At 40.3% G+C, this 21,235-nt stretch overlaps 1 protein-coding gene across 10 annotated transcripts in view; it reads left to right on the forward strand.

Annotated features, from left to right (window-relative positions):
• The window catches only part of bbs9 (Bardet-Biedl syndrome 9), a 533,593-nt gene that overhangs the window by 34,840 nt on the left and 477,518 nt on the right, over positions 1–21,235 (forward strand). For all 10 annotated transcript variants that reach the window (XM_043688767.2, XM_043688773.2, XM_043688770.2 and 7 more), the window contains exons 6-7: positions 5,616–5,790; positions 8,188–8,272. In XM_043688767.2, coding sequence (XP_043544702.2) covers positions 5,616–5,790; positions 8,188–8,272 — 260 coding nt within the window. The remainder of the gene's footprint in view (positions 1–5,615; positions 5,791–8,187; positions 8,273–21,235) is intronic.

Consider the following 21,235-nt stretch of genomic DNA (forward strand, 5'->3'; position numbering starts at 1 on the left):
TACTCAGGGCTGGAAAGGAGCTTGCCATGAAAGGTGCATGATGCAGTGGTCATGGTCCATGTAGTTATCAATAATATAGGTAAAACTGGGAAAAGGTTCTGCATAGACAATATGAGGAGCTAGGCACTAAATTAGAAAGCAGAACTTCAAAGGTTATAGTCTTCAAATTATTACCTGAAACACTTGCATATTGGGGAGAAAGTGAGGTCTGCAGATGCTGGAGATCAGAGCTGAAAATGTGTTGCTGGAAAAGCGCAGCAGGTCAGGCAGCATCCAGGGAACAGGAGAATCGACGTTTCGGGCATAAGCCCTTCTTCAGGAATCATGTAAAATTAGAGCGATGAACACATTGCTGAGAAACTGTTGTGGGAAATATGGGTTCTGGTTCATGGGCTACTGTTTTCCATAGTGGGGAAAATGGAGGCTGTGTGGTGAGATGGTCTACACCTGAATATCCTACGACAAGTGTTCTTGCAAACTCTGTAACTGGGAAAGTAAAGGAGATTTTAGACTAAATAGTGGGAACAAAGGATCAGATACGGAAAGAGTGGCATAACAAAGAGTAGTGACAAGCTAAGAAAATAAAGTAGTAATTTATGAAATGAAGGCCAACGAATGGCAGGTAGAAAGAAACAAACCTAGGAAAACATCAACAATCTAGCCTTGATGTTGCAAACATAACATTAAAAACAGATTAAAAGTCTGTCTTTGAATGCACATGGCATTTAAAACAAAGTAAAATAATCAATTGCAGATATTGAAGTGAATAAATATAATCTCATACCATCCTGCAGCCATATCTCCATAATGACTAAGGACTAGGTCTGAATATTGAGGTGTAAATGATAGTCAAAAGGAATAGGAAGCTAGGTAAAGATGTAGGTATAGTGTTGTTAAATATGTCTCATTATGGGGATAAAAATATCATTTCTTTACTCGCTGTAAATCAGAAGAGGGGAGTGAGAGAAGAACTTAGTACTGATTCCCTCGTGATTATAAGATTACTAAGCATAATGATGGAGGTATGTACTGCCAAATCTCTAGGCCCATTTGGACATTATTATAGGATCTTTAAAGAGATGGCTAATGAAGTAATGTTGGTGTTAATTTTCAAAAATTCCCTTGAATTCAGAAAGTTTATTTCAGACTGGCAAGGAAATATAACCCCTGTATTCAAGGGGCATAAGCAGGAACCTGTGGCACAATTAGCTTGATATCTGTCATAGAGTCATAGAGTCTTAGAGATGTACAGCATGGAAACACACCCTTCGGTCCAATCCATCCATGCCGACCAGATATCCCAACCCAATCTAGTCCCACCTGCCAGCACCCGACCCATATCCCTCGAAACCCTTCCTATTCATATACCCATCCAAATACCTCTTAAATGTTGCAATTGTACCAGCCTCCATCACTTCCTCTGGCAGCTCATTCCATACACTTACCACTCTCTGTGTGAAAAAGTTGCCTCTTAGGTCTCTTTTATATCTTTCCCCTCTCACCCTAAGCCAATGCCCTCTAGTTCTGGACTCCCCCACCCCAGGGAAAAGACTTTGCCTATTTACCCTATCCATGTCCCTCATAATTTTGTAAATCTCTATAAGGTCACCCCTCAGCCTCCGACACTCCAGGGAAAAAACGTAGCACTCTCTGTGTGAAAAAGTTGCCCCAGGTCTCTTTTATATCTTTCCCCTCTCACCCTAAACCTATGCCCTCTAGTTCTAGACTCGCCAACCCCAGGGAAAAGACTTTGCCTATTTACCCTATCCATGCCCCTCATAATTTTGTAAATCTCTATCAGGTCACCCCCTCAGCCTCCGACGCTCCAGGAAAAACAGCCCCAGCCTGTTAAACCTCTTCCTATAGCTCAAATCCTCCAATCCTGGCAACATCCTTGTAAATCTTTTCTGGATCCTTTCAAGTTTCACAACATCTTTCCGATAGGAAGGAGACCAGAATTGCACACAATATTCCAACAGTGGCCTAACCAATGACCTGTACAGCTGCAACATGAACTCCTGTACTCAATACTCTGACCGATAAAGGAAAGCATGCCAAACGCTTTCTTCACTATCCTATCTACCTGTCTACCTCGTGATTATAAGATTACTAAGCATAATGATGGAGGTATCCACTTTCAAGGAGCTATGAACCTGCACTCCAAGGTCTCTTTGTTCAGCAACATTCCCTAGGACCTTACCATTAAGTGTATAAGTCCTGCTAAGATTCATGGGGACGGTGCTAGAATTTTCATTAAAGAGATAATAGCTGGGTACTTCGAACATTCATGATAATCAGTAAGAGTAAACATGGTTTTTTTGAAATGGAAATTGTGTTTAACTAAATTATTGCAGTACATTGAAAGGGTAAATGTACTGTGGATAGAGGGCGGCCAGGAACGTACTGTACTGTATGTTCCAGAAAGCACTTGATATGATGCCACGTCAAAGGTTATTGTAAAAGCACATAGTATAAGGAGGCAATATGTTAGCATGGATAGAAGTTTGGTTGGCAGAAACCAGAGAGTATCCATAAATAGGTCTTTTTCTAATTGGCAGAATGTGACAAGTGACGTTCTGCAGGGATCTGTGCTGGGCCTCCACTTTTCGCGTTTTACAAGAGTGTCTTAGATCAAGGGAGCAAAAGCACAGTAGCTGAATTTGCAGACGATATCAATATAGCTTGTAGATGGTACAGATAGGTTGAGTGAGTAGACACAAATGTGGCATATAAAGTGAAATATAAAGGTCACTTTTGCAAGAAATATAAAAAACGGTATTACTCAAAGAGCATTTGAAGAATTCCAAGTGCAGAGGGATTTAGGGGCGGCACAGTGACTCAGTGGTTAGCACTGCTGCCTCACAACGCCAGGGACCTGGGTTCAATTCCCGCCTTGGGCAACTGTCTGTGTGGAGTTTGCACATTCTCCCCGTGTCTGCGTGGGTTTCCTCCGGGTGCTTCAGTTTCTTCCCACAGTCCAAAGATGTGCAAGTTAGGTGAATTGGCTATCCTAAATTGCCCGTAGTGTTAGGTGCATTAGTCAGGGGGGAATGGGTCTGCTTGGGTTGCTCTTCGGAAGGTCGGTGTGGACTGGTTGGGCCGAAGGGCCTGTTTCCACACTGTAGGAAATTTAATTTAATCTAGTACATAAATTAAAAGAAATTAGTATGCAAGTACAGCATGTAATCATGGAGTTTTGAGGTGCATACTTAATGGGATGCTATCCTTTTATTACTAGTAGAATTGAACATAAAACTAAGGATGTTATGCTTCAGTTATACAGGGCATTTGTGAAATCGCATCTGGAGGATTGTGTACTGTAAGGGTTGCTGTACTAATGAAACAATATTAATATGTTGGAAGCAGTTCAGAGCTGGTTTACTCGACTATACCTGAAATGAGCACATTGCATCATGAGAACAGGCTAGACGAGGTTAGCCCATATAGTCTGGATTAGAGTGGTGCTAGAAAAGCACAGCAGGTCAGGCAGCATCTGAGGAGCAGGAAAATAGACGTTTTGGCAAAAAGCCCTTCATCAGGTACGTCGATTTTCCTGCTCCTCGGATGCTGCCTGACCTGCTGTGCTTTTCCAGCACCACTCTAATCTAGACTCTGGTTTCCAGCATCTGCAGTCCTTGTTTTACCATATAGTCTGGAGTTAAGTGAGACTGAGGGATGGATGTAAAAAGGATGTTTCCTCTTGTGGGAGAATCTAGAACTAGTGGTCATAGATTAAAAGATGGAGGTCACCTATTTAAAATAGATGAAGATTTTTTCTCTCTGAGGGTTGTAATTCTTTGAAAATCCTTTCTCAAAAGGCAATGGTTACAAAATGTTTAATTATCTTTAAGGCAGAGGTAGATAGGTTCTTGTTTGCCAAGGCAATGAAATCTTATCGGGGCATGTAGGAATGTAGAGTTGAAGTTGAAATCAGATGACCATGATCTTACTGAATAGCTGTGCAGGCTCGAAGGGGCAAGTGGACTATTCTTGCTCCTTATTCGTATGTTGTATGTTTTATGTTCAGAACAATATAAAGTGTAGTATTATACATTGGAGCATAGTGGACTTTTATTTCAACTGATTTCACTTTTACAATATCATTTCTTATTACATTTCCTGAATTGCAAAAACAGTCCGAACAAACAACAGTACAAACAAATTTCACTGAAGAGTGGAAAAGTTGCATTGAGCACTTAAATCTAAAATATAAACATTTTTCCGTAAGAGTCACATTCCGTAAGAGTTTCTCACTCCGATGTTGTATCAGTTTAGAGTGTTTATGTGAAATCCAGTGATCTTCATGTCTAGAACTACCATCCTGCAAATTGCTAGTCAATCATTCCATAATGTTTTCTGGCCACTCTCCCCTCCCAATGAGCATCTTAGGCTGAAAATTAGAAAATTCTAAAAATATTGTGCAGGTGTGGCAGCGTCTGTGGAGAGGGAACAAAGTTAATTGTTCTTCATTACTATAGAACTCCAGTTCTGAACAATGTTAATTTAGTTTATTTGTGTATAGATGCTGTTAAACATGCTGAGTATTCCTCAGCACTTTATTATTATGTTTAATTTTGATTAGTGAATCTAGTGACTGACTCCTGACTGTCAGAAATTTCAAACAGAGGTTAGACTTGCTGCTTCCAGCTGATGACATGCATATTGAAAGTTCTGGGAAGTTCTGAGATATTTTAAATCACCTAACTAAACTAAATTTAGGATTATCTTTACATTAATTTGAGATTGATGATATGCAACAATTTAATCCAAACACAGCACTTTCTATTTTTATTTTCAGATTTCCAGAATGAGCTAAAATTTATTGATGTATCCCCAAATAAAACATTATTATTTCTGCTGCTGCATTCTTGTTTGCACTGAGATTTGAGCAATACTACCTGAACTAGGTTAATTCAAGATTTTTGTGACGTGAAATTGGCTTTTCATTATAGTGTATGGACTCTCTCTTTTAGACTAGTTTCCTATTGAAGAGCTGTAGAGTGAACTAGCGACTCCAGTTGTGGAGACCTAACTCATAATGTTGGAGAGTTACATTTGGTGCTACAAATTGAATGTGTTAACCCCTTTGCCATACATTTATTTATATTTTATAGTGTAAAAATATTTCTTGTTCAAAAATGCCAACTTGTTCTGAGCACAGCACACATGAGGTTGATGAAAGGATAACAAAGATGAACATGAAGTTGTACAACAGAAGGCTTGTGATCATAATGTGGTTAGCTATTCTGGTGTGTTTTGGCTGAGCTCCCCAAGGTTTTTATTTATACAATGTGAAAATCTAATTTTCTTTTTCCAGTTGCTATAATTCAGAGACAGGTTATTTTTTGAAGTTAGTTCTACATTTAAAAAAAATGCATCTGATTCTCACTGTCTCCCTCTTTGTGTATGTCTCTCTCTTTATCCTTAACTGCCTCTAGGCCTTTTCACAAACAACCTGCTATGATTTATATTCTGCTTTCTGTAATATCTTCCAACCGTTTGTCCTGAGGCACGGAGAGAGAATGAAATTCTGAAGACGGATCTAACATGATAGTAAAAACTTCATGATTGTTGTATGGTGGGATGTCACTCCAATTTATTTCTTTCAAATTTAGGTCGAGACTTAATTTGCATTCAATCTATGGATGGAATGCTGACGTTCTTTGAACAGGAAAGCTTTGCCTTTGGACGTTTCTTGCCTGGTTGTCTTTTGCCAGGCCCGCTGAAATACAGCTCAAGGACAGACTCCTTCATTACTGTGTCCTCAAGTCGGCAAGTTGAAAACTATAAGTGAGTCCAATGTATTTCTTGCCTTTAGTATACGTAATACATTGAAGACAAAATGATCAATTAACTGCGAATGGGTTTAGTTTCTACATAATGCATGGTTAATAATTCATATTTGCATTATGTTGAGGAAATAACAATGAAGAAACCAACTTAGCGTAGTGGTTGTTGTGCTTGGGCTCTCCTAACTGCTAACATACTTAGGAAGTTTTATGGTATTGAGACTGAATTGATTTAGTTTTCTTTTGACAGGCATAAATTATTACAAGAATATGTAATTTTATTGATAATTCTTGATACATATACTGACTAAATTCGCCAATGGTCAAGCCATTATGGATAATATTTCACTCTTTAGGACACTCATTTGATTATGACAAAAAAGCATTTATTTGAAACCAGAAATAATTTTTCCACACATTTAGTCACATCAGTTTTTAAGAGCCAAAATGCTATAACCTCAGAATTTGTGATCCATATTAAAGAAAATGTATACAAATATAAAGAAGACAGTACATTCCCTGCTTCTCTCCATTTCCTTACTCCAAATTACTGTTGCATAAAGTCATCAAAAGTTTATCCCTCATTTATATAATGTCTTTCATGTAGAAGCATTGCTTACAGGGCTGTAAATATCAAAGAGCTGCGTCTGTTGAAATACTAAATAATTAGGTTTTATATAGGAAATAATTTAATATTTTTTATTGTCCAATTCAAACTCTGACTAAAATGAATGAGCAGACAGTGTGGTCCTGGACATCCAACAGTGCCATGTTTAAGCCAGCTTGGCTGCTTGTAGATCTATGAGAGCAGAAAGGGGTAACTGACAGATTGGGAAAGAACAAAAATAAATTTCTGACGAAACTCAGGAGATCTGGCAGCATCTGTGGGAAGAAAGCAGATTTAACATTTCGATGATTCATCTTCGGAATATGATTGGAACATTACCTAAGCTTCACACATCCTATACTTGTCTTTGACATCTTTCCTTAACAAATATCTTCATCTTAGTCTTGAACCATCAGTTGGTGCAGCAACCACATTCTTTTGTGGAAATGATTTCTACATTTTCACTATTCCTCATGGGAAGAAATGCTTCCTGATTTTGCTTCTAATGGGCCTTGCTCTAATTTTAAGATTATGCCCTTTCAATTTTATTTGGACTTCTCCCATTAGAGAAAATAGCTTCTCTGTATCTACTGCTATCATTTGCAAATCTCAATTTATCATTTCAGCCATCTGAGTTTGATGCAAAATGGCCTCCAATTTAAATATTTAAACACTGATAGAATTCTGGTGAGTTCTGTGCAGCACCCTTTCTGCACCCTTTCTGCAGCACCCAACAATATGATGCATGCAACTGAATCCAATAATCTATATGTGGTTTGACAAAAGCTCTATATAAATGAAGTATTTTCTTTCTATTTTATTCCCCTTGAAAATAATACCTACCATTAAATTAAGTTTTGATTACTCTTTGTCCTCGTCTGCTGAATTGTAGTGATTTGTACACTGGGATTCAAAATTCCTTCCTCCCTTACAATTCCTAGTTTTTCATCAATTAGAAACCATTTTGATTGGTCTTCCTTGGGTGCCTTCATATTTGTTGACATTGTATTGCTTCTTCCTCTGTTTTGGACATTCTCACTATCTATCTTTGTTGTTTTATGACTTTCTATGTGATTTATACTCACTGTGTTTCCTTGCTATTTACAAACTTGAATTTTCAGCACGATCTATCATCAAATAAGACAATGATATAAATGATAAAGAGCCCAAATACAGGTGACAGAGGAATAGTATTTGTCCCATTTCTTAATTTCAGTACATTCCCTGCTTCTCTCCTATTTCCTAACTCCAAATTACTGTTGCATAAAGTCACATTCAGTTTTATGAGCACTGAGTCTTGCTAATAATGTCTTTCAAGGTGCCGTCACAAAGTGGGTTTGAAATTCAAATAAATTTCTTGATGTCAGGGACTGGATTTGCAGCACAAACTGCTTTGCGTCACAGTGATTGAGGTCTAAACTATTGTTTTACTTCACCAGAAAGTGGAATAAATATTTAAAGCTGAAGGAGAGTGCAGAGCAGTGAAATCAATTTTAATTGCTGCTGAAAAAATTCATGCAGTATAACCTATCAGTGTTCTGTTTACTGTGCTGCAGAACTCTTGAGCTTTAGCTTTGTATTTTCTTTAAAATTAATACATGGTGCATTTTCGCATCTTAAAACAGCTTCAGTCAGTGGCTCCCCGACAACAATTTGTTTTTTAAATAGCGCCCTTAAGATTGGAAAACACTTCAAAGCAGCACTTCTGGAGGTAATGTCAGAAAAATGTTCTTGTGGATGTGTTCATCATAATGATTGGAAAAAAAGTTTTCTTTTTGTCTCCCATATCAGGTACCAGGTGCTAGCTATTGCCACAGATGCAGAATCCAGACAAGATTCTGAGCAGCAGAAATTAGGATCTGGGAAACGATTAACGGTGAGGCCTGTGTTTTTAGTCTTATTGTTTTTGCGAACAGGTCACAGTCTGTCAGTTGTGCTGCACGAGGAAGTCAGATGGAATGTAATTTATATCGTTAAGACCCATTTTTATACTGTCCTTGGGTTTGGTATCTGATTGGAGGAATTCAAAATGCATTTCTCTGGGAAAATGTGCTTGAATTTGGGAACCGACAACATATTTAAGGACTCTGGAGAGGAAAGGGAAGTTGGAGGTAACAGGCTGTTTGAAAGGGCAGTGGGGTTAATGGTTTCTTCTAAGGAGAGAGAGACAATTACAGTAGATTTAAAGGAGAAAAGGGTAACATTATATGAAAAGAGTGAAGCATTAACAATATCAATTAACATGTGGATGAGGAGGGGAAGCTGGTTGATCAGCAGTTTTGTGTGTCCAGGGTAGTGTACCACAAGAATCCCACAAATCCAACTCTTTTCTTTCCTCAGTGCAACAACAACAAAAATAAGGAAAGATTACTTACAGTGTGGAAACAGGCCTTCGGCCCAACAAGTCCACACCGACTCACCAAAGCGCAACCCACCCAGACCCATTCCCCTACTGGAGAGATAGGAGAGAAGGAAGCCACTAAATTAAAATTAAAGAATACCATTCCATTTTTAATAAATAAACCGACAGCAAATCACCTGCGAAGAGGACCCAGCACCTTTCCTTAAACAAAGATGGCTTTATGCACCTCTGAACACTTTATCACCACCAATTCACCCATGTTTCTATTTAAATGACTAATTTACCTGCAACGCCATCAGGGGCAGCGCAAAGACAACAGAAGTGAGGGAAAGGTAGAAAGTGAGGGAGAATACTAAATTAAAATGGAGTTGAGGAGGAAGAACTCCTCTATTGAACATTTTTCTCCCACCACCAAGTCACCAGTGTTACTTTTTTTTTATTTCCAGATGTGCTCTTTCTCCCATCACCAAATCAAGAATGTTTTTTCTTTCATTTATTAATCACCACCAGTAAATCACCAGTGTTTCCAATTGAATAATGTACGTGCAAAGCCTGTTATGGACAAGCAAACCATCAAAGGTGAGGGAGACAGGGGAATCTAGCCTTTTTTGTTAATACCCAAAACTGTTATTACGTTCTTACTTTTATTTTCTCCCATCACCAAATCACTGTGATTTTTTTTCCTGTTAACCACCACCAGAAAATCAAGAATCCAGTTTTTTTTAGTAGGTAAGATTTCCTGATGATACATTTTGACTAGTGACCTGTTGATGAATGTTATGATACACCTCTGGAGCAGGTGGAACTTGAACCCAGGAATCTTAGTTTAGAGGTCAGGACACTATCACTGCATCACAAGAGCTCCAGGAATCCAGCACTGTTTTTTCATTGTGAAGCCAATTGAATGAGCAAGTTTTGAGAAGATTTATAGCTCAGGTTGAGGTTTTGAATGTAGGTTTGCTTGCTGAGCTGGAAGGTTTGTTTTCAGACGTTCCGTCAATGTACTAGGTGACATCATCAGTGAGCCATTGGATGAAGCACTGGTGTTATAGCCCACTTTCTATTTATGTGTTGGGGTTTCCTTGGGTTGGTGATGTCATTTCCTGTGGTGACATCATTTCCTATGGTGATGCTATTTCCTGTTCTTTTTCTCAGGGGGTGGCGGATAGGATCCAAGTCAATGTGTTTGTTGCTGGAGTTATGGTTGGAATGCCATGCTTCTAGGAATTTTCGTGCTTGCCTCTGTTTGGCTTGTTCTAGGATGGATGTGTTGTCCCAGTCAAAGTGAAGTCCTTCCTAATCTAAGAACCCTGATATTAGAGATCCAATGGGTGTTCCATTCCACTTCATCTTCAACAACAAAAACTACAGACAAACCAATGGAAAACCCATGGGATCTCCGAATATCAGAGTCCTTAGCAGAGAAAGTAATGAAGAAACTCGAATAAACAGCTCTGCCAACCATCCAACCCAAACTTTGGGTCCGCTACATGGATGATCCTTTTGTGTCAGGTGGGGTTCAATCCAGGCAAATGTGAGGTGATGCATTTTGGGTAGTCTAATTCTAGAGCGAAGTATATTGTAAATGGAAGAGCCTTGGGAAAAGTTGATGAGCAGAGAGATGTGGGAGTTCAGGTCCATTGTACACTGAAGGTGGCTGCACAGGTGAATAAAGTGGTCAAGAAGGCATATGGTATGCTTGCCTTCATCAGATGGGGCATTGGGTATAAGGGCTGGCAGGTCATGTTAAAATTGTACAAGACTTTGGTTTGGCTGCATTTAGAATACTGTGCACAGTTCTGATCACCACATTACCAAAAGGATGTGGACGCTTTGGAGAAAGTGCAGAGAAGGTTTACGTTGCCTGGTATGGAAGGTGCGAGCTAGGTATGAAGAGAGATTTATTTTTATTAGAAAAAAGGAGATTGAGGGGGGACCTGATTGAGGTCTACAAAACCATGAAGGATATAGACAGGGTAGATAGAGATATGCTTTTTCCCAGGGTGAGGGATTCAATAATGAGAGGTCACGCTTTCAAGGTGAGAGGTGAAAAGTTTAAGCGGGATACACGGGGCAAGTACTTTACACAGGGGGTGGTAGGTGCCTGAAATGCGTTGCCAGAAGAGGTAGCAGAGGCAAGTATGGTAGATTCATTTAAGGTGCATGAGTAGATGGGGAGCAGAGGGATACAGGTGCTTAGGAATTGGGCGGTAGGTTTAGACAGTTGATTTGGATCGGCTCAGGCTTGGAGGGCCAAAGGGCCTGTTCCTGGGCTGTAAATTTTCTTTGTTCTTTATTCTTAGTCATCACTAAACGAAACAAATTAGAGGAAACCTTCAAGAACGTCAATAATACCCTTACTGGCATAACATTCACTAAAAAGGAGGAAAACAACAAAAAATTGCCATTCCTAGATGCCGCAGCCAATGGGAAATTTCAAACCAGCATCTGCAGGAAAATAACACATACGGACCAAATATTGAACTATAGAAGCAATCATTCCAACATCCATAAATGAAGCTGCATTAGAACATTATTTCAACAAGCCACAACACACTGTAGTACAGAGGAACTACAAAGAGCAGAGGAAAATCACCTATACAGTGTATTCAAAAAGAACGGGTACACAATGAACACAGTCTGCCGATTTCTCAGCAACAAACCCAAACAAGCAGACAAAATATGTCCAGAAACCCTAGCCCACTCTTCCCGACATCAAAAACATCTTGGAAATGACTGCCAGACTACTCAGTCCCCTTGGCATCATAGTAGCCCACAAACCCACCAATACACTAAAACAGCAGCTCGTGAACGTGAAAGACCCTATACAGACAACAAGCAAAACTAATGTCATTTTCAAAATACTTTGCAAGAATTATGCCAAACACTACATTGGACAAACAGGCAGAAAACTAGCCACCAGGATACATGAACATCAACTAGCCACAAAAAGACATGACCCACTCTCACTAGTATCCTTATGTACAGATGAGAAAGGACACCACTTTGACTGGGATAACACGAGCATCATAGGACAAGCCAAACAGAGACACGCATGAGAATTCCAAGAAGCATGGCATTCCAATTGGAACTCAGCAGCAAACATATTGACTTGGATCCCATTTACCACCGCTGGAGAAAAAGAACAGGAAATTGCATCACCACAGGAAATAATATCATCAACCCCAGCATATAAATAGAAAGCAACCTATACTACCAGTGCTTTATCTGGAAGCTAACTGATGATGTACCTAGTATGGTGATGAAACATCTGAAAACGAACCTTCCTGCTCAGTGAGCAAACCTACAACAAGAGCCAATTGAATATTGGCCTGCAAAGCACCACTGAAAATCACCTATGTTTTCCAATTAATAAATTTACACGGAAAGGCCATTATGGGCAAAGCAAACCATCAAAGGTGAGGGGGAAGTAAGGAGGACAGGAAGAGGTTAAATCAAAATGAATTGGAGGGGGAAATAGGAATCCAACTCTTTTTACATATCCAGAAGTGCTCTTGATTCAACTGAATATATTTTCCATCACTAAATCGCTGTGACTTTTTTTTGTTTTCAAATACTAACCACCATCAATAAATCAAAGGAATCCAGTGCTTCCTATTATCACTAATTTTTGAATTAACCTTTTCCAATATAAATATTTTCTAATCAGCTTGTTCAGTGATATTAGTACACACCTCTGGAGCAGGGTTAGACTTAAACCTGGGTCTTCTGGTCTAGAGGTAGAAATGCTACCATTGCACCTCAAGAACTCATGAAGGAATCCAGCATGTTTTCTTTTTCCATATCCAGAAGTACTTTTACACACAACTGAACAGAGGAGTAGTACGGCTTTTTTTTCTAATCAACCTGGTAAGAGATATTATTGCATACTTCTGGAGCAGGTGGGACATGAACCCAATTTGCCTGTCAAGGGATAGCAACACCATCACTACTCTGCAAGGGCCCCTGGGAATGCAGCTCTTTTATTTTCTTTATATTTGGAAGTGTTATCACCCAGAACCAAAAAACCTTCCCATCACTACATCACCGTGACTCTTTTTTTCCATTATAATACCAAAGAACATCACCAGATCCACCTTCAGTTACGAACCTACTAACAATAATAAAAATGCCCTTCTTGAAAAATACCACAACCAAAGAAGCATAATTTAAGCCATAAATACATTTATGTAATTTCCAAAGTTATCCTTTATCCCAGTGCTTCATTTGGAGGTTGTAAGAATTCTTCCCTCTCATGCACATTACTTTGATGAGATGCCACTTTAGTATCTTTAGAATTGCACTTTCAAGATTGAGATTTTAAAAATGGTTCCAAAGATTTTCAACATTACCTTCCTAGCATAGGCGCTACTACTCTAATCTCTCTTTCCTCAAACAGTCTTCATCATCTCTAGTTATTAACCTAGCCTTGACCTCATAGGTTCTATCTGGTAGGACCTCTCATTTACAGATCCACCTGTGTGACAAAACAAGTTGACCCCCATCGTCACCAGGAAACTGGTGAAGTCAACATTGATGCTTTGAATTCTTTCCAGTTTTGTAACTCGTAGGTTGATAAAATAGGCGAAACTCTCTTTCATTTTACTCGTAGCCACAATCACTTCCTGATTATGAAATATCTACATCTATCTGGTTTCTAAGATGTCTGTCTGGTAGCCATGTTGCCCTGTCAGTACATTAGTTTGCTGCCTCTTTTCTCACATTGAGATCTCTCTGGACTACTCCTATCAGGATGTCTACTAGAAATTCCTTCTACTGTGCATGACCTTTTCTTCTAAAATGTACGTCCCAAATCAGTGGTGGAACATTTTCTAGTTCTTCATTCTCATATGCCTTGCTGCCAAACAATGGCCCTCACTTTTTAAGAATTCATTTGTGGGATGTGGGTATTGCTGGCTGGCCAGCATTTATTGCCTGTCGCTGGTTGCCCTTGAGAAGGTGGTGGTGAGCTGCGTTCTTGAACTGCTGGGTTGGCCTACAATGCCATGAGAGAGGGAATTCTAGGATTTTGACCCAGCAACAGTAAAGGAATGGCATTATATTTCCAAATTAGGATGGTGAGGGACTTGGAGGAGAACTTGAAGGCCATGGTATTTCTAAGTATCTGCTGCCCTTGTCCTGCTGGATGGAAATGGTTGTACATCTAGAAAATGCTGTCTAAAAATCTTTCTGCAATGCATCTTGGAGATATTACGCTCTGTTGCTACTGCGCATCGGTGATGGATGCTTGTGGATGTGGTATCAATCAAGTGTGCTGCTTTGTCCTGGATGGTGTCAAGCTTCTTGAGTGTTGTTAGAGATAGGTCCTTACTGGTAAGTGGGAAGTATTCCATCACACTCCGAACTTGTGCCTTATAGATGATGGACAGGCTTTCGGAAGTCAGGAGATGAGTTACTTGCCGCAGTATACCTAGCCTCTGATCTGCTCTTGTAGCCACTGTGTTTATGTGGTGAGTCCATTTAAGTTCCTGGTCAATGTTAGCTCCCAGGATGTTGATAGTGGGGGCTATTAACATTCACCACTGAATTTTAGATTATTTCTTATTGATGATGGTCATAGCCTGGCATTTATGTGGCACGAATGTTACTGTCACTTGTCAGCCCAAGCCGGAAATTGTCCAGATCTTGTTGTATTTGACCATGGACTGCTTCAGTATCTGAGGAGTCACGAATGGTGCTGAACATTGCGAATTATCAGTGAATATCTCCACTTGTGACCTTATGATGGAAGGAAAGTCATTGATGAAGCAACTTAAGATGATTGGGCCTTGGACACCACTCTCAGGAACTCCTGGAGCTGAGATGACTGACCTCCAACTACCACAACCATCTTCCTTTGTACAGAGCATGACTCCAATTAACGGAGAGTTTTCCCCCGATACCTATTGACTTCAGTTTTGCTAGGGCTTCTTGATGCTACACTCAGAATGCAGGGCCTTGATGTCAAGGGCTGTCACTCTCACCTCACCTCTGGAGTTTAACTTTTTTGTGCATATTTGAACCATTGCTGTAATGAGGTCAGGAGCTGAGGGGCTTTTTGGAACCCAAATTGGATGTCACTGAGCAGATTATTGCTGAGCAGGTCCTGCTTGGTAGTGTATAGATGACAATTTCCATCACTTGACTGATGATCAAGAATAGATTGATGGGAGGGTATTTGGCTAGGTTTGATATGTCCTGCTTTTTATGTGTAGGACACATCTGGGCAAATTTTCACATTGTAATTTTAATGGAAGAGCTTGGCTAGGGGAGTGGCAAGTCTGGAGTACAGGTCTTGCCCCTACTTTGGACTTCTGGCCAGCTTATGAATTTTCTGTGGACCTGTCTGCAAATTTCACTATTATGGCCACCCTCCTGTCATCTGATTCTGATGGCTGATAAACTACCCATGAACCTGTTGTTGACATAAGATCCTCACATGAGATTACTTTTTCATGTTCCCCATGATCAGTCTGTATTTTCTGCGCTCTTAAGTCCTGCTCCATGTTCTGAATTGTCGATTGCATGGTTTTGCAAGGGACCTGATGCTTCATCAACATCTCAGAGTGTTTTCAGAGTGTGAAAATTCATTTCTCATCCCCACTATGCATGGGAATGTATCTTCATAGTCTGATATCTGTGTTGTATTGTAAAAGCTTTCCCAAAATTCATCATTACCAAATTTAGCTGCGTTATCTATGATAAATTTTGTGACCTAAGCCTGTGCCAATCCACATTTCCATGACTTTGTCTACAGAGGGAGGAAACATTTAAAAGGGACATAAGGTGCAACTTTTTCACGCAGAGGGCGGCGTGTGTATGGAATGAACTGCTAGAGGAAGTGGTGGAGGCTGGTACAATTATACCATTTATAAGGCATCTGGATATGCATGTGAATAGGGAAGGGTTTAGAGGGATATGGGCCAAGTGCTGGCAAATAGGACTAGATTAGTTTAGGAACTCTGGTCGGCATAGACGAGTTGGACTGGTGGGTCCGTTTCCTAGCTGTACATCTCTATGACTCTAATAGTTCATCTGTCCCTACTGTATATCACGATAGATATGTTAAACCTGGCTACTGTATCTACAGAATGTAATTTGGACTTTCTGATCTTTGTCTTATATCTTCCAAACTATAAATCTTACTTTACTGAATTCTTGGGCGAACAGAAGATTTACAACTAGGCATGATGATACAGGCTCCTATAAGCTGCATTTTGTAATTCGATTTGTATATTGTGGATTCTTTTTAATAAAGCAAACTCCCGTTGATTATTGCATGATTTCATCCCCTGTAATACCAGCCAGCTGTGATTTATTCTGCTAGCTCATCTATTGCAACAGGTTGTCATCTGTGTGTGTTTTCTTTTGCTTCTAACTGCAACTAAGTTAGTTTTGTTCGCTTTCATTAGTGAGAAAAACGCCGTGAGAGCCTCGAGCTTGTTCCCAGTGCTAACAGTTTAATCATTTCGGGGTAATACCACACCACTCTCCATCAACTTGACAAAGAACCCCATCCCAGATCAACTCCCACTGCTCTCAGAGGAAGCAAACATTGTAATACTTTGATGGAATACTTACTGGGCTCATGCATACAGTTGGGGGGGGGGGGGGGGGGGGGGTGAGGAGTGGGAAGAGAGTGAGAGAGAGCGATAGGGAGCAAAAGAAAGTGCAAATGCAATGATGTCCAGCAAGTGTTGGAGAGTAATCAAGGCCTTTTGTTCAGCAGAGGCTCAGCTGCTGGCTATCTGAAGCTTCAACACATAGTGACTTTACAAGAGATGGTGTATGTATGTGGAAGGAGGTGAGGTGTGAAACCAAGGATGGACCAGCGATGACCCTCATCTCTCACCACCCCATCCATCCCCAAGTTATGCCTGATCCAAGTTCACCCAGTCTCCGTTTGAAAGGGGAAGGGGCAGGATCTGAGAGTCTTGGCCCCTCATTTTCTCTCTGAAACCTGAGACCCATCAAAACCTCCAGTTGTTCAGAACATCCCAGCCCTTTATCCACCCCCTCAAAAAAAAAGAGATTTTACTCACGCCAAAAAAAACTTACTGTTTTTTTTTCTCTTTGGAAATGTTTTTGAGAATAAGTTTGCTGGGGAGAAATTGCATTGTTGTGAATGTCTTTATCCACATAATGAAGTGACTTCTTAGCTGGAATTGGAAGTTAGAAGCCGTGATACCATTTAAATAGTATTAAGTTCATCAACCAGGCCAGCGGCAGCAAACTTCATATGGGACGTTATTTAATTTAGAGACCCATTGAAGTGTTAAATTTACTATAGCATTCCATTGAATGATGTGATTTTAAAAATTACTTAGATTATGCTATGGTTTGTGTTACGCTAACTACTATTTTTGTTTTGATATTTACTGATATTTTTGGTGGTTCACCCCCTAACCCTGTTTTTCCCACAGGCCCTATTATTTCTATTGCACGATTTTATATGACATAGTAATTGCGTTCATGTGTAACGCTATGTTATAGGAGAACTACCTTTAATAAATGTAAAACATTGCAATATGATCTGTACTACACAGAATTTGTATTCTTTATCTGTAACTTTGGCATCCTTTAATAGTAGCTTTAATCTTTGTAAGGAAGGATGAGTAAATTTCCACTTAATCCTCTTTGAATCAGTGAGACATGTATCTCCAGAGGTTAATTACATTTTTAGAACCTCTTGATGAGAAACCCGGTTTTTACAATGGAATACTGTCTGGATACTATGCATTGCAATTGCAAGTTCAATGCTTTCTGAAATACAAATGCCTTATCGTTCTCCGTGTCTAAACGCATTTTTGCTGTTTTCATCAAAGACTTAGTGATAAATGTATGTCACTCTTGGATAGCATTGGTGTTTGTGAAATGACACAGTCCTCCCATTTCACAGGGTGAATTATTTCCTTTAAGGTTGATTGAATTATCAACCCTGCATTGAAAAAGCTTTCATATTATTTGACACAACTTTTGTCTGCATTCTTTTAAAAAAAGTTCAGCTCTACATAATGTTGAAGTGCAGCACAATTGAATAAGTCAAGTAGTAAGATATGTATGCAAGCTTGAATTTTTGGCTACTAATATAATATTTTCTTGCTGTTTCCTTACCATACCTTCAGAATTTCATGAGTTACTTCAATCACTTAATTTTTGACAGTGATATTTAAAGTATCTAATGATTCCCTATAGATTTCTGGGATTCACTCATTGGCTGATACTGCAGTCCTGGACCTTTCCTTGATTCAAAAATCCATTCAAAACAACACTATATGTGTGCCAAACAGCATAAGTAGCAACTGGCAAAGCTAAACAATTCCCCAACCAATAGGTCAGATCTGGACTAAGTGGTCCTGCCACATCCAGTCATGAATGGTGGTGGATAGTCAAACTTGTGGAAGAGACTGCTTCACAAGTATCCCCATCCTCAATGATTGGAGAACCCAGCACAACAGGGCAAAAGAAAAGGCTGAGGGATTTGCAGCAATTTTCAGACAGAAGAGCCGAGTAAATGATCCTAGAGGCCTCCTCCACTAACATCAGAGATGCTAGTTTTCAGTCAATACAATTCACGCCACATGATATCAAGAAATAGTTCATGATTTGGAGATGCCAGTATTGGACTGGGGTGTACAAAGTTAAAAATCACACAACACCAGGTTATAGTCCAACAGGCTTAATTGGAAGCACACTAGCTTTCGGAGCGACGCTCCTTCGTCAGGTGATAGTGGAGGGCTCAATCCTAACACACAGAATTTATAGCAAAAATTTACAGTGTGATGTAACTGAAATTATACATTGAAAAATTGATTGTTAAGCCTTTCATCTGTTAGATTACAGTGATAGTTTCACTTCTTTCATGTGTAAATCACAAAAAGTTTTAAAAAGTTGCATTCTCGGGTTAGCTGTTAACAATGGTGATAGCCAAACAATATGTTGAAGGTGTTGGCCCCCTGTGTTCTCTGTCTATGCCATGATGTTTAGATTGATTCTAATCTAAAAAGTGAGATAACAGAGTTTTACATAAATTCATGCAGTTTTTGAGCTCAGAGTTCTACATGAATGCATGCAGTTTTTGAGCAAAGTACAATGTAACCCTGCAAGTACAAATTCACCCCACAAAATATATGTGTGCATGTGGGTCTTTGTCTGTTGTGTGTGTGTGTCTATCTGGGTTGGGGGTTGTGAGTGTGAGAAAGTGTGTGTGTGTGTAGTGAGTGCAGAGTGTCTTAAGTCTGAGGGGGTGCATGTGTGAGTGTGGGAGTGTGTGTCTGAAAGGGGGTGTCTGTGTGTGTGTATAGTGCAATGGTGGTCACCTGTAATGTGACATGAACCCAAGGTCCCAGTTGAGACCCTCCCTATGGGTACTGAACTTAGCTATCAACCTCTGCTCGGCCACTTTTCTCTGTTGCCTGTCCCGAAGTCCACCTTGGAGGATGATTTCCCGAAGGTCCGAGGCTGAATGTCCTGAACCACTGAAGTGTTCCCCAACTGGGAGGGAACCCTCCTGTCTGTTGATTGTTTTGCAGTGCCCATTCATCCGTTGTCGTAGCCTTTGCTCGGTTTCCCCAATGTACCATGCCTCCGGGCATCCTTGCCTGCAACGTATAAGATAGACAATGTTGGCTGAGTCACATGAGTACCTGCTATGTACAAGGTGGGAGGTGTCCCCACGCGTAATGGTGGTATCTATGTCCACACTCTGACACGTCTTGCAGCGTCTACTGTGACAGGGTTGTATGGAGTTGTCCTGAGAGCTGGGCAGCTTGCTACGAACAATGATCTGTTTGAGGTTTGGCGGTTGTTTAAAGGCAAGTAGTGGAGGTGTAGGGAAGGTCTTGGTGAGGTGCTCATCCTCATTGATAATGTGTTGCAGGTCACGAAGGACATGGCGTAATTTTTCAGCTCTTGGGAAATACTGAACAACGAAGGGCACCCTGTCAGTTGCAGCACGTGTCTGTCTCCTGAGGAGGTCATTACGGTTCCTTGCTGTGGCACGTCGGAACTGGCGGTCGATGAGTTGAGCATCGTACTCCGTTCTTGTGGGAGTGTGTGTGTCTGTAAGGGTGTGTGTGGGTGTCTGTGTGCGTGCCTGTGTGTCCGTGTGTATGTGTATAGGAGTGCGTGTGTGTGTGTGCGCGCGCGTGTGCGCGCGTGCGCGTGATGCTCAACGCATCGACCGCACGTTCCGACGTGCCACAGCAAGGAACTGTAATGACCTCCTCGGGAGACAGACATGTGCTGCAACCAACAGGGTACTCTTCGTTGGTCAGTATTTCCCAGAAGTGAAACTAACAGATGAAAGGCTTAACAGACAATCAACTTTTCAGTGTATAATTTCAGTTACATCACACTGTAAATTTTTGCTATAAATTCTGTGTTAGGATTGAGCCCTCCACTATCACCTGATGAAGGAGTGTCGCTCCGAAAGCTAGTGTGCTTCCAATTAAACCTGTTGGACTATAACCTGGTGTTGTGTGATTTTTAACTAAAGAAATAGTTCGAGGTACTAAATACTGTAAGGGCCCTACAGGCTCTGACAGCATTTTGGCAATAGTACTAAAGACCTGTGCTCCAGAACTTGCTGCACGCTTAGTCACAAACAAAAACAGAAATTGCTAGTAAAGCTCAGCAGAACTGACAGCATCTGTGGAGACAAATCAGAGTTAACGTTTTGGGTCGAGTAACCCTTAGCCAAGCTGTTCCAATATAGCTACAACAGTGGCATTTCCCAGACAAGATTGAAAATTCCCCAGATATGTCCTGTACACAAAAAGCAGAACAAATGCAACCTAGCCAAATTATCTTCCTATCAGTCTACTTTCTATTATCAGTAAACATAGAACATAGAACAATATAGCGCAGTACAGGCCCTTCCACCCTCAATGTTAAGTGTTAGAAGGTATTATTAACAGCACTATCAAGCATTCCTGCTCAGCAATAACCTGCTTACTAATGCTCAGTTTGTGATCTGCCAAGGCCACTCAACTCCTGACCTCATTACAGCATTGGTTCAAACATGGACATAAGAGCTGAATTCCAGTGGTGAGGTAAGAGTGACTATACTTGACATCAAAGTCATTTTTGACCAAGTGTAGCATCAAGGAACCAGAGTCAATCAGAATCAGGAGAAAATTTCTCTTGGTTGGCATCATGTTGTGGTTGCTGGAGGTCAGTTGTTTCAGCTCCAGGACACCTCTTCAGGAGTTCCTCAGGGTAGTGTCCTAGGCCAAACCATCTTCAGTTGCTTAATTAATTACCTTCCCTCTATCACAAGGTGAGAAGAGGGGATTTTTGCCAATGATCGCAAAATGTTCAGCACCATTTATGAACTCATGATTCCTTAGAGTTTAAGCGGTCTATATCCTATCTAGTTTCTTCACTGTCACTGGGTTGAAATCCCATAATTCCATAACTCAGGGCTTTGTTGATCAACCTACATTACGTGGACTGCAAAGGTTCAAGAAGGCAGCT

The sequence above is a fragment of the Chiloscyllium plagiosum genome, unplaced genomic scaffold, assembly GCF_037043375.1.
Source record: "Chiloscyllium plagiosum isolate Xiang-an unplaced genomic scaffold, Cpla_swu_hap1 HiC_scaffold_4, whole genome shotgun sequence".
Classification (NCBI taxonomy): domain Eukaryota; kingdom Metazoa; phylum Chordata; class Chondrichthyes; order Orectolobiformes; family Hemiscylliidae; genus Chiloscyllium; species Chiloscyllium plagiosum.